Source organism: Saccopteryx bilineata, chromosome 1 (genome assembly GCF_036850765.1).
Source record: "Saccopteryx bilineata isolate mSacBil1 chromosome 1, mSacBil1_pri_phased_curated, whole genome shotgun sequence".
Taxonomy (NCBI): domain Eukaryota; kingdom Metazoa; phylum Chordata; class Mammalia; order Chiroptera; family Emballonuridae; genus Saccopteryx; species Saccopteryx bilineata.
In genome coordinates this window covers 126,826,119-126,839,583 of record NC_089490.1, presented here as the reverse complement: position 1 = coordinate 126,839,583, position 13,465 = coordinate 126,826,119, and the positions used below count along the sequence as shown (strand labels likewise).

The 13,465-nt window shown below is 39.4% G+C and overlaps 1 protein-coding gene across 3 annotated transcripts in view; it reads left to right on the top strand.

The window, feature by feature from the left end:
* The first annotated feature begins 398 nt into the window (after positions 1–398).
* ITPR2 (inositol 1,4,5-trisphosphate receptor type 2) overlaps positions 399–13,465 on the top strand; it is a 525,086-nt gene continuing 512,019 nt past the window's right edge. For all 3 annotated transcript variants that reach the window (XM_066264976.1, XM_066264974.1, XM_066264967.1), the window contains exon 1: positions 399–1,172. In XM_066264976.1, coding sequence (XP_066121073.1) covers positions 1,081–1,172 — 92 coding nt within the window. In that variant the 5' untranslated portion in view covers positions 399–1,080. The remainder of the gene's footprint in view (positions 1,173–13,465) is intronic.

Below are 13,465 nucleotides of genomic sequence, written 5' to 3'. Positions count from 1 at the left end.
TCTACCTGGACATTTGCTGACAGGTAAAGTTTCACTAACACCACACACTAGAGACAAAAAACAAAACGATATACTCCAAAAAGAGACCCTCTCTCCCTCCTTCTCTCCCTTCCTTCCCCTCTATCTCCTCTCCCTTTTATTTTCTTTCTTTATTATGTATTTATTTTTTATTTCTATTTTTTCCTTGACTTCAACACCTTCCTCTCCCTTCGTCAGCAAATTACCCACCCCCACTCATCTAACCTTCACACTGCGGCTCCTCCTTTTCATCTCCAGCCGAACCGCTGGCTCACTCCACCGCTCAGGTCCCTAACGCCCACCCCTTCGCCAATTCTCAGCCTCACTGCCCCCCTCCAAGCTCCGGCAAAGCTTCTGGGCCCCGCCATCCTGCATTTTCCCAGGCCGGGACTGCCGCATCCCAGGTCTAGCCTCTCCTGGACGACTATACGGCGCGACCTCCCGGTCTTGGGGCCCCCGCCGACCCTCCAGCACCTCCCCGCGTGCTAACCGCACGCGGGCGAAGCGACTACCTCAGCGGCTTCCAGGGTGGCCGGGCCTCCCGGAGTCGCTCCGCCCCGGTCCAGCTCCGCCCCCGGCTGTCGCTGCCTGATTGGCCTCTTACTCCCTCTCCCCGGGTTCCTCTCCTCCCCTACGCCCAATGGGCACCACCACCTGGTCCAAAAATTCCCCCGAGGGCTCGGGAGGCTCTGCAAACTCCAGCTCTTTCCCGGTGGCGGTGACTGTCGCGGTGGGGCGCAGGGAAGGGAGGGGGCTCGGAGGAGGGAGGAGGAGGAGGAGCAAAGGTGTTGGAGAGAAAACTTCTGAAAGAAACAGGAAACTTGCCAGGGAGGCCGTTGCTGCGGCTCTCCGGGTGCTCGGGCTGCGCACGTCGCGGGTGTCCGCGGCTGCTGCTTCGCTCCTGACCAGCTCCCCCGGCGCGGGGCAGGGCTGAGCCGACGCTCGGTGCTCAGACCGTACCCTCTGCAGCCGCTCTCGGCGCTCCGGCCGCGGCGGTTCCTTGGAGAGGGCGGCGAGGGCTCCGAGAAGAGGAAGGACGTCTACTTTGGAGCATGAAGCAGTATGTCTGAGAAAATGTCCAGCTTCCTCTACATAGGGGACATTGTGTCCCTCTACGCGGAGGGCTCGGTCAACGGCTTCATCAGCACCCTAGGGTAAGCTGAGGGCGGGCTGGGCAGCGCTGGTGTCTCCTCGGGGCTCATCCAGTCCCTTCGCGCGCCACTGCGTCCTCCCGCTGCCGCCGAGCAAGGCCCGGCCGCTGGGCAGGGTCTGCGCCCGCGGACAGCGCGGTACGCTCGGCTCGCTGGCGCGCAGGAAGCTGCCCCGAGAGGCATGATCTTCTCAGCAACTTCACGATCTCCAACTCAGAGACACATCCCCGAAAAGGAGGAAGTGATTCAGAAGCCCAGAGACAGGCCTGGCGAAGAAGTCTTCGCTGGCTTCTCCACGGGTTGTTTTGATTACAATGTTTGTTTTCCGTTAAAGGTAAAACAACACACCTCCTCTCCCCATCTTTTCTCGCTACTGCTCTCAACCCGTCTCAGGGCCGGGTTTGTAAGAGCTGGCGATAAAAGTCCGTGGCCTTGGAGTGGAACTCAAGCGAAGTGGTGAGCCAAAGTGTGACTTTCCCCTGTGGCAGCAGCAGCCCGTGCCTTCTTCGCTTAAGTAATTTCCTTTGGCCTTGCCACAGCACGACTCGCCCCCTGTCGAAGGCAACCCAGGGCCCTCCGGGGCGCTGGGACCCTCAGAGGTCATGTGGGCCTCCTGGGTGCTAGAACTCAGACTTGCTTTCTCCACTTCCCAGGCCTTGGCGCATTGAAATGCTGAACCTCTCCTGGAACTCAACTAAGTGTAGTGCTCCTGATTTTCGAGTTGCTTTATGAATGAGATATAATATAGTATATACACACACACACACAGAGGGAGGGATAAAAGTAGGTTTGCAGTTCCTGTAGAAAATAATACAATAATCAATAAATAATATGCAAAAATAAATTCTGTTTCACATACTCACAACTGTAAACCTACTTTTGTCCCTACCCTCTATATATAACTGCAGGATGGTTAAATAGGACTTCCTTGATTACTGGTATATTCTGTCTTGCTTGAGAATACCAGTTCCCAGTTTAAATGCACACTGCAATATACTATTTTGATGTGTGTATATATTTTTTTGTTTCTCGTGGTCTCAGCATGTAGACTGCTGAGTCTTGGAGAATTCAGGCTGCAGAACTGGTGTTTCTACTCCTGGCTGGTCACTGTTTTCTGTGTTAGATTTTAGGGTGCATGACTTAACATGCAATGCCCCTAGACAGTGACTTCCAGTCATGTTATAATGGAGTAGTGCCTGCTCTACAGGTGACTTTCAAGTCCCTAGAACTTACACAGTTTCTGTTGTTTGTGCACCCCCCTATGGGTGAAAGAAAGAAGGTAAATTTAATTTAATCACTTTAAGATCAATGTTATTTACCTGTGACACTGAAGCGTGGGTGGCGTGGCCAGTGCTCATGCTCGTTTTGTAAGCCTTGAGCTACTATTTGTTTCTGAGAGAATCCATAGTGTAAGTTCAGTTTTTGCCCCCCCCCCCCCCACACACAATATTTCGCTGATGAACTCTGCTGCATTTCACAGTTACCCTCCGAAGACTCTCTACTTGGGTGCTCTAGGGGCAGAATGCTTGAGGTCAAATCCTGGCTTCTCCACTGGTGAACCTTATGAGTTTAGGGAAGTCACATAATCGCTCTGTATCTCAGTTTTCTCACATTTTAAAAACATGGGATCTATAATGGTTTCTGTCTCAGAGGGCTGTTGTGAGGAAGAAGGATGCTGATATATATAAAGTGCTTAGCATGGTACCTGTCAATTAATAAGCACTTAGATAAATGTTAACTGTTGTAATCATGAGCAATAGCTACAGTTGTGGACAAAATAATAAAAATGGATTAGGAATAAAGTGTAAAACCTAGACAAACAAAAGGTCATGTTTTCATAGTGTTTGGTTAACTATATGCATGGAGGGGTTTCAATGGGAAATCAGGAAGCTACTACACAGCAGTTTTGGAGTCTGCCCTACTCTATTGAGAGATATAGAAACTGAGGGGAAGAGAAATGAAGAGACCTGCCCAAGAAACGGAAGACATTAATGCCAAAGCTGAAACTGTAACCCTGTCCCCAGATTCCCACTTGAGTGCTGGTTGCTTTGGTTGCAGCCAGCAACCAAACATCATCTTCTTTGAGCCTGGAGTGAAAAATAAGCATGCCCTTGCATTAGCATATATGTTTGTATAAATATTTCTTATTTGTATTCAGCGTTTCTTGCTAGTGTTTTGAAAACTGAGTTTCCTTAGACTGCTTGTGCAGTATTGTGTTTCTATTAACAAACTGAGTCTTGTAATAGTTAACAGGACAAGACCTTTGAGCAGGTGATTCTAAAGTGAGGAAGGACCTTTAGAAACGGTGCTGTTGGTGAAGCGTGGTGTTTTGATTGAATATTCTTTTTCTTTAATCTGTGGAACCTTATCAACCTCGGATTTTAGGAGTTATAAAGCCTGCAGAAGCTTGTGTCTGGGCCACATGAAATGCTCTCTAGGCAGAGTAGCATTGATGACTTGACTCGCTTGGAATACAATTAGTAGAGATTTATTTTGCAAGTTGGTTTTAGGGCTATGAAATCAAAGCAGAGTGGTAGTTATAGTTTTTCATTATATTGCTGTAGGGTTGTTATTTATACACTTTCTGTATCAAAGACTGAGTTCATGCTTCTAGTTGAATTTCCATGCTCTTCTATGAGTTTAAGATCTTATTGTAGTTCTGCTGCTAATTAACTGTGTGACCTTGTTCATGTCATTTATTCTCTTTTTGTGTCAGCATGTCTTTGGAGACCGAGGAGAGTTTATGCTGTGCCTGTTATAAAATTGAATGACAGAGATGGAAATGAAAGAGTCCAATTTTTTGGAAAGTATTAGGAAAATTGTATGCATATATTTTTGTGGCTCTTCAATTTCATCAAAAGGAGTGTGTATTGTCAAAGTGTATCTGGAGATGGATTGGAGACACTGGCATTGTATCTAGCCGAAACAATTCTACTTAATGTTAAAAACTCAATGAAAGAGCTAAAAATTAGGCTTAAAGTTTCTGATTTGTATTTTAGTTCTTTATCAGACACTTTTTTTTAAAGGATTTTATTTATTCATTTTTAGAGGGAATAGAGAGAGAGAGAGAGAGAGAGAGAGAGAGAATGAATAGAGGGAGGAGCAGGAAACATCAACTCCCATATGTGCCTTGACCAGGCAAACCCTGGGTTTTGAACTGGCAACCTCAGCGTTCCAGGTTGATGTTCTACCCACTGTGCCAACATAGGTCAGGCAATCAGACACTTAGGAGGGCAGGATTTTTTAAAAAATTCAACTTAGGAGGGTAGTTAATGAGAGTTGAGTTTATACAGCATTTCAAGATAATTAATATTTATCTGGGAATAAATTTTGCCTGATTTTTAACATTTAAGGTGTAAATAAATTTGAGAGGATATACATGGTTATTATTTAACTTTGGGAGTTTTTGCAATAGGGTAACACATTTTCTAGCTGAAAAAAATCATAGTTTCACTATATTAGAGTTTAGCCCGCCCTTCTTAGAGGCCCTTCCACTGGAAATATGGAAGGATTTTGTTAGGGTCTGTGAGGCAGCTTATAAATTTGATTTCTCAGTCTGAGAAATTAGAACGCCTCAGTTACAAAGATTTGCATTTCTCCTTTTTCTCTAGTTATTCTTTAACCAGTATTTACCTAATGTTTCTGAATCCTGAATTGTTGCAAACTGAAGTATTCTCCCAGGTGCAAAAGGGGCCTGCTTTGGTTTTTCTAACTTAATTATTCATCTCAAGATCTATTGCAGAAGCACTCTTATTCTGACTTAAGGAAAATTGCTTTAAATCTTATTGAATAAAGATGGTGAATTTCTTTAAAATAAATGAATTTTTTTGGGCTATAGATTTTATTTTTCTTTTAAAAGGGAAGTTGGCAGTTTTGGAATGTGCCCCACAATTTCAGGTGCACTATTACTTGTCCCTTTTCCCTTTCTCCATTTTCTTTATACTGAGATATACTACCCTGGTTGTTGCCGCACCAGACACTATATTTCTGGGTACATCAGTTTGATCCATGATCAGGTACCACACAGTGGGAGTGGACATAGCAGAATTTCTAGGATGGGTGGGGTAGTAGAAGCAGTGAAAGGTATATAATTCCTTCATTGTCTATTCTCTGCAGAGTTGACAGGTTAGTAAGTGACAAATGTGCATATATGGGTTGGGGTGTGTGTGTGTATGTCTATATTCATGCTTAAGTGGTTGCTGCCTTTGGCTTGATATTTTTTCCTCAGTATCTACCAAGAGTCATCAACACCTACTAGTTAAGGTTTCAGAAAACTCTAAGGTGACCATGCATTGAGGTAGTGACTGCAAGGCATCCTAATCCCTCGAAGCGTAAGAAGGCTTTGGTCAGCCACATATACAACAGTGGTTCCATAAGATCATAATGGAGCTTAAACATTTCTATTGCCTAGAGCAGTGGTTCTCAAACTCTTTGAAGTCAGGGCACATTTAAAATCCTAAAAATAATTGTAGGTGCACTATATACAAATTTCTGAGAAATATGTTATATTAATTAAATCAAATACTAAAGAAAAAAATGTGAAGCCCAAGCGTGCTTTTATGGTAATTAAACAAAATAAATACGACAAAATTAAATTTATTCTGACATTAAAAAACATTTTTATGTTACATTTTTTGAGTCTTACTTTTTAGAATTCGTAAAAAAGGGGTTAAAAAATAAAAAAAAGACAAAAAGTTATCTTTTTATATATATAGATACATTCTTAGTAAGATTTAGTAAATTCGGCAGGTCCCCATGCGAATGTGTTAAGTTTTTTAATTCTTGTGTTTATGAAAAACATGAGCCTGATGTGTCCTAGCGATTTCTTCAATGTTTGGGCATACATTTGAAAGGCAAACTCTCATTTCCTCGTCAATACATTGAAGAATTCCTCTCTTTTTACTCCTAATTGTGTTGAGGGTAGAAAATACTAATTCACATAAATAGGATGTTGAAAATTGCAGTAAAATGTTCAAAGCTTTTTAAGATATTGCCATGTATTCTTCTTTTATAGAATTCCAAAAAGCTTCAAGAGACAATTCCTATGTTTAATCATCAATCTACAATCAGTGGATATAGCTGCTAGTTCTTTTGTTAATGTTAAGCCAAAATCACTTTGAAGCTTCCATAAATGAGATTCTAATCCAGTCATATTGTTCAATGTTAAGTGATGGAAAATGCTATAAATTCAATTCTGCCTGTCAGCCTTCAATTCCTATTTTATTTACAATGAACTTTTACTCACTTCCAGAATCAGATTCTTCAATATCACACTTCTTTTTGAGAAATCTATCCATTTTATTTGGGTGTATTTATCTAAAAATAATATAATGATGTGTTAATAATAAATATAATAATGATGTGTCAACAAAAAGCTGTATTTCTGTAATGAAATGGTATAATAGAGTAACTATATTTATTTTTATATCTGGGCACATGCTGCAAACCAGTGCAGCTAGTAATTCCAGGTCTCGAGTGGGAATGGTGTGGAATTAAGAAAATACGTGGAATTAAGAAAGTACAGTGTCAGGAGGGCTCTGTAGTTGCTGCTGGCAAGAACAAAGCGTGCCCCAAAACCACATCTTGCTTTATTTATAGGGCAAAGTGGGCCATTAGCAAATCAGTGAGATCTTTGATCGTGTTTCCAAGGCACCCCAAGAATTTTACCAAGTGCAGAAAACCCCCACCATACATATCATCTTAACTTTACACCAAACAAAGAATAGAAGAAACTTGCCTCCATTCTTTCCGGGGAACATGGGGGGTAGTGTAAACAATCCAGCACCACAGCTTAACAGCCTTTGGCAACCTAATCAGGCAAGTGAGGTGGGGCGTTGGGCAGACTGTCAGTTTACAGCCAACTCCCCACACCTCTGTCCCCCAAAAATCTAAACTCCAAACACCCTGTTGGTGTTTTGGTCCCCAACAGGCACATATTTCACTGGAATACCATAGGATGCATCTGCCAGGGCACCCTGGCATACACTTTGAGAAACACTGGCCTAGTGACTTCTTAACCATGGTAATACCTTAGTGCAAAATATTACTCATGTGTTTCTGGTGATAATGCTGATGTGAGCGAACCTACTGCACAGTTCATTATATAAAAGTACAGTACATGCAATTACAGTACCGTCAAGGTTTATTTAAGAGCAGCCTATGGTCTTTGCATGAGAAAATCACCTGAGGACACATTTCTTAGAAGTATCCCTGTCATTCAAAGGTGAATCGCTGTAGTCTCTTTGTCAGAGACATTGGGGCCCTTATTTTTACTTCTGGCTTGATTTTGGTCAGTTCAGTGAACTTTTCAGTTCCTTTGCTTCCATGTTCAGCAATGGAGGTCAATCAGGTAGGGTAATGGCAGGACATACCAGTTTGTAATTTTGACTTAGTTCCTCAAATGAGCAAAACTGTATAAATGAGTACATTTTATTGTCCTCAATTATAGTTCCTTAAATTTCCCTGCCTGATCTTTTTCTTGCTTAAACTTTTTATATTTAAATGCTTATAGATTTGATTTATCTTTTTTTCTCTTACTCAATTATGCTACTGTTATTATATTTTTAAAACTCTTTCTCTTAGTAGGACTGTTTGATGAGTAGAATAAGAAATAGTTATAGTCAACTTTTATTTTTGCATAATTTGCAAGTTATCTTTAATATCTTCCAGATAGAACCCTTTCAAGTAACAGCCATTATTTCCTGATAAAACTAGGTATGTAAACTTAGCTTTGTTTTGACTAAGGCATCTGTTAATGTGATAAAAATATCTAAAAATCCATTTGGACACTTGCATGTGTGTTTAGTGGGGAAGAAGAAAACAACATAATCTTGAAATACTGAGTTGTTTTGGGAAGTCTAAGGATCAGTAGTGTCATGTTATAGGACTTGAAATCAGCTTGAATACAAAGACAGTTTCTGAAGTGGTGCACATAAAGTCTATTTTAAGCTGAAAAGTTAACTATTTCTTAAACTTGGAAGTCATTTCATAAATAACACTGCAGCTTTTAGACCCTGTCTTGGAGAGCTCAGGTAAACTGCCACCCCTCTTCAGATGTCCCTGATGCTTGGCTTTAGAATTCAGAGGCAACTGTGTGGCTTCCTTCTAGGTCTAACAGGAGGTTTATTTGTGTTTTTTTTTCATAAATCAGACTTCTGATAATCAGATTCTGTCTTTGGAATTGTTCTTATACAGATTGTATGTAGATAACTTACAGAATAGAGATGATACCATAGACTCAAACTTAAAAACTTAAATTCTAGGCACAGGGTGTGGCTTCATATATAAATATAAAAGAAAAAACAAAAGTAGACTTTTATGACAAATTTAGAGCATAATAACAATGAATTTTACTCTTTTTTAAATATCAGAATATGGTTATGGAATCACCAGATTATAATTAAAGTAGTGAAATTTTAATGATCTTCACTCATTCATTTATTTAATGTGTAAAAACTGAGCTTTTCTAATGTACTGATACATTATTTTTTTGTGATTATCTTTCTACTCTCATGCAGATTTAGGTGGGAAAGTTTTTAATATATGCCTTTTGAAAACCGTAATTCTAATTAAACTATATAATATATGATATATGGAAAATAGAGAAAGAAAATCAAATAGTGTTGACACTGTGTGATGATGGATTGGTGATTTTAATTTATTTTTTATTTAAAAGTTTTTCTTTTCCAAGTGAGAGAAGGGGTGATAGACAGACTTCTGCATGCACCCGAACCAGGATCCACCTTGCAGCTTGAGTCTGGGGTTGATGCTCTGCCCATCTGGGGCCATGCTAGCAACAGAGCTATTTTTAGCACTTGAGGCTAAGCCTCTTTGGAGCCATCCTCAGCATCCCTGCTGATGTGCTGGAACCACAGGTTGAGCCATGGCTGTGGGAGGGGAAGAGAGAGTGAGAGAAAGAAGGGAGAAGGGGAGGGGTGGAGATGGTTGCTTCTCCTGTGTTCTCTGACCAGGTATCGAACCTGGGGCATTCACATGCTGGGCCAGTGCTCTACCACTGAGCCAACTGGCCAGGGCCAGTGATTTTAATTTTTATATCTTAAATATTTCTTAGATTCTATATATATTTTATTAATCACACACCTATTAGTATTATAGTCAGGTAAGTTCATTAAAAATGAAAATAATGTTTCAAAGACTTCTTCAGTTTCTTATTACTGTTAATTGACAATATTTATTTTAAAAAGCATAAATAAAGCATTTTCCTGGTCTTGGTTAGTGGAGGAAAACCACAAACCAGGAAATTGCATGTTGCTGAAATAGATGGTCATATATTTACCATACAGTGTTTTTGTTCATTGTTATTATTTTTAAAATGTATTATGCAGCAATGTTTGTCTGGCAAGTAATGCTGAGTAATTACAAATGGTTGACTTGATTTATACAGTAAATATATAGAATATTTAATTTTAGAAAAAGTGTTTACATGTGTAAGGAGTATGCACTGTAGCATGGCTAACTTGGTCGTTTTAGTAATCTTAGTACTCATTATGAAACTTTTATTGCCTTAGTCAGTTTCTCAGTTTCTATAGGTATTTGTGTGTGTGTGTGTGTGTGTGTGTGTGAGAGAGAGATATCAATTTATTAAATGTTTTTATTGCTTATCTTTAAAATGATTAGCTCTCTCAAAATTCAAATCAATGATTGGTTAACAATAGGTATTTTTATATACTGCTCACAAAAATTAGGGGATATTTAAAAATGAATGTGAAGCAATAAAAAAAGCATTTGATTTTTTTTTCTTAAACAAGAACTTCAGAAAAGCAAACAAGTCAAAGTTGTTCAATTATGCAAATGAGATGCAAAACCAACTTTTATTTCATTGGTGAAAATGCACTATACAAAAGGCTGAAAGTACTGGAGTATCTGCATGTTCCCTGATCCCTTAATTTTTGTGAGCAGTAGTTTATACTACAGATCTCCAACCCTTAATTAAAAATAAATAAAACTAAATAAAAAAATAAATAAATAAAAATAAAAAAATAAATAAAAGTTTTATTTATTTTTAACTGCTTTAATCAAGTGATGAAGGTTTTGGTCACCAGCTGATGTGATGTGATGAGAGGGACCCTTCATCTTTGTGGTGTTCTCCCCCCAAACACTTCACCCTGGTATAATTATGGGGAAAAATCTAAATTGAGGAATATTCTGCAAATATCTGACTAGTATTCTTCAAAACTGTCAAAATGATTAAAAATGAACAAACAAAAAACAAAGACACAAAACAAGGAAGACTGATAAACTGTCTCATTGTAGACTCAAGAGGCGTGATGACTAAATACAGTGTGGTATACTGAATTGGGTCCTGGAACTTAGGGTGTCAATTAATTCTTAGCTACCTAGCTCTCTTAAGATCTTGTGGTAATGACTAAATATGAAACAGTCACTAAGAGCGGATACTACCACTCTACATATTATTATCTTGTGTTGAAAAGAGGATTCTTCAGATTATTCTTTAGGAGCTACATAATACATTGTTAGAACTAAATAGAAGAGCCTGAATAAACAAATAAAAACCAATGAAAAACAAAACTGGATTTAAAAATTGTTAATTAACTTTGCTAGTGGGAAATCAAAGTGTATTATTTGTAAAAATTTCAGAGACTAGTGTGCCCTTCACCTCATGTTTCAATTCATGTTTAGTTAAATTATTTGCAATTCTTGTATTGATTTGTCTTGGAACTTTTGAAAAACAAGTTATAGGTATTCCCTTGCTATCATAATTCTTACTATCTGATCTCAAAAGCTGAAAGGATTTGGAAGGCAAAGGCTACTTATATTATCAACTTTGCCTAGATGGATGAAGATTAGGAATTGAGCAGTTATATTATTTTAGAAATAAGGTTCTTCTGTTTGTAAGGAGCAGAAACCATCTCTGGCTAACTTAAGCAAAGAAGGCAATTTATTAGAAGGGTATTGGAGGAGATCCAAGAAATTGAATGATGAGCTCAACAATAGGATTAAGAGGGCAGACACCCATGGTTTCTGTGGGAATGTCAATAGCAGAAACATCTCTCTGGGTCCTGCCATTTACATGACTCAGATGCAGCAATTCCTATACTGTGTGTCTCTGTTCTTAAATTTCAAATTACAGAGTGCTAGAATTTGACCCCATTGGATTATTCACTTCTGTCTACGAAAGCAAGTCACAAGATCTGATTACCCAGATCTGATTACCAGGGAAATCACTGTGAGCAGGGCTCTTCTTCGCGTGCTTCTAAGGAAGGGTGGTATTGGGGAAGGAGAACAAAGAGGGCCTTGCAGGAGCTTAGATGTCATCACTTAATAGTGACTTCATAATGTCATTTTTTAAATTTAGAAATTAAATTTAATGGGGTGACATTGGTCCACAGAAACACACAGGTTTCAGATATACACATCGATAGCATGTGAACTATTCATTGCATTGTGTGCCCATCACCCCAAGTCAGATAATTTTCTGTCACAGTACATTTGGTCCTCTTTACTTTCCTCCCCCACAACCCACTCCCTTTGGTAACCACTTCACTTTTGTCTATGTTCATGAGTCTGTTTTATGTCCCACCTATGTGTGAACTCATATAGTTCTTAGCTTTTCCTGATTTAGTTATTTCACTTAATATTCTCAAGGCTCTTTGATGTTGTTGCAAATGGCAATATTTCATCATTACTTATGACTGAGTAGTATTCCATTGCATATACCACATCTTCTTTATCCAATCTTCTATTATAGCGCCTTTTGAAAGAAATTGTGCTAAAATATATATAACATAAAATTTACCCTCTTATCTATTTTTATGTGTAAAATTTAGTGGCGTTAAGTGCATTCACAGTATTGGGTAACCATTACCACTGTCCATTTCCAGAACTTTTTTATCATCCCAAACAGAAATTCTGTACCCTTTTGACAATAACTCCGTTTTCTCTCTCTTGCCCCCACCCCCTTTGTACCTCTTGGTCTACTTTTTGTCTATGAGTTTGCCTATTCTAGGAGCCTTATATAAGTGGAATAACACTATGTTTTGCCTTTTGTGTCTGGCTTAATTTACTTAACCTAATGTTTTTTGTTTGTTTTTTTTTGTATTTTTCTGAAGCTGGAAACGGGGAGGCAGTCAGACAGACTTCCGCATGCGCCCGACCGGGATTCACCCGGCATGCCCACCGGGGGGCGATGCTCTGCCCATCCGGGGCGTCGCTCTGTTGCAACCAGAGCCACTCTAGCGCCTGGGGCAGAGGCCAAGGAGCCATCCCTAGTGCCCAGGCCATCTTTTGCTCCAATGGAGCCTCGGCAGCGGGAGGGGAAGAGAGAGACAGAGAGGAAGGAGAGGGGGAGGGGTGGAGAAGCAGATGGGCGCTTCTCCTGTGTGCCCTGGCCGGGAATCGAACCTGGGACTTCCGCATGCCAGGCCGATGCTGTACCACTGAGCCAACCGGCCAGTTTTTTAAGATGTATCCATGTTGTAGCATGTATCAGGATTCCATTCCTTTTTATTGCTGAATAATATTCCATCATAAGGGTATATCACATTTGTTTATCTGTTCATCAGTTGATGGACATTTGGGTTACTTCTGTTTTTTTACTATTATGGATAATGATGTTATGGATATTTGTGTACAAGTTTCTGTGTGAACATATGTTCATAATTTTGGGGGTATATCTAATAGTGGAATTGCTGAGTCATATAGTAACATATTTTCCACGTTGCCTCAGGCTTTCCTATTCTACTTATACTGCTTTACATTTTCTTCACATTCTTATTACACAGAATATATGTTATTTATTGTATCCAGTGTTTATCATCTGTCTACTCCTGGTACAATGTAAGCTCTTTGAAGACAGGGCTCTTTTGTTTTGTCACTGAGTTTCTCAAGGACTTGGCTTCATAAATATTTATTGAGTGACTGCTTGTTGAATTAGAATATTCATGTCCTCAAATCTCTAAGTAACTGTTAACATCAGTTCCTCTCTGGAAAAAAGCCAATGTATTTGTTCGTTCTTATTAAATATTTTGAGAAGCCATGCAGGTAATTCTTTTAAAACGGATGAAAGTTGTCATTAGATTTATGATGCCATTAAATCTTGTTATAATAGATACTTTAATAATCTCTTGGGTCATTTATCTGCACTTGCTTAGCCCAACAGCTGACACAACTTACAGTCTAGAAAAAGTAATTATATAATGCTTTATTTAATGGCTTGCATGTTATAGTCACATTAAAGAAAAATTGATATTTCTGAAAGGTTAGCTCTGTTTTTACATGTGCATAGAGTGAATTTGTAAGCATTTTGTGAGACCATT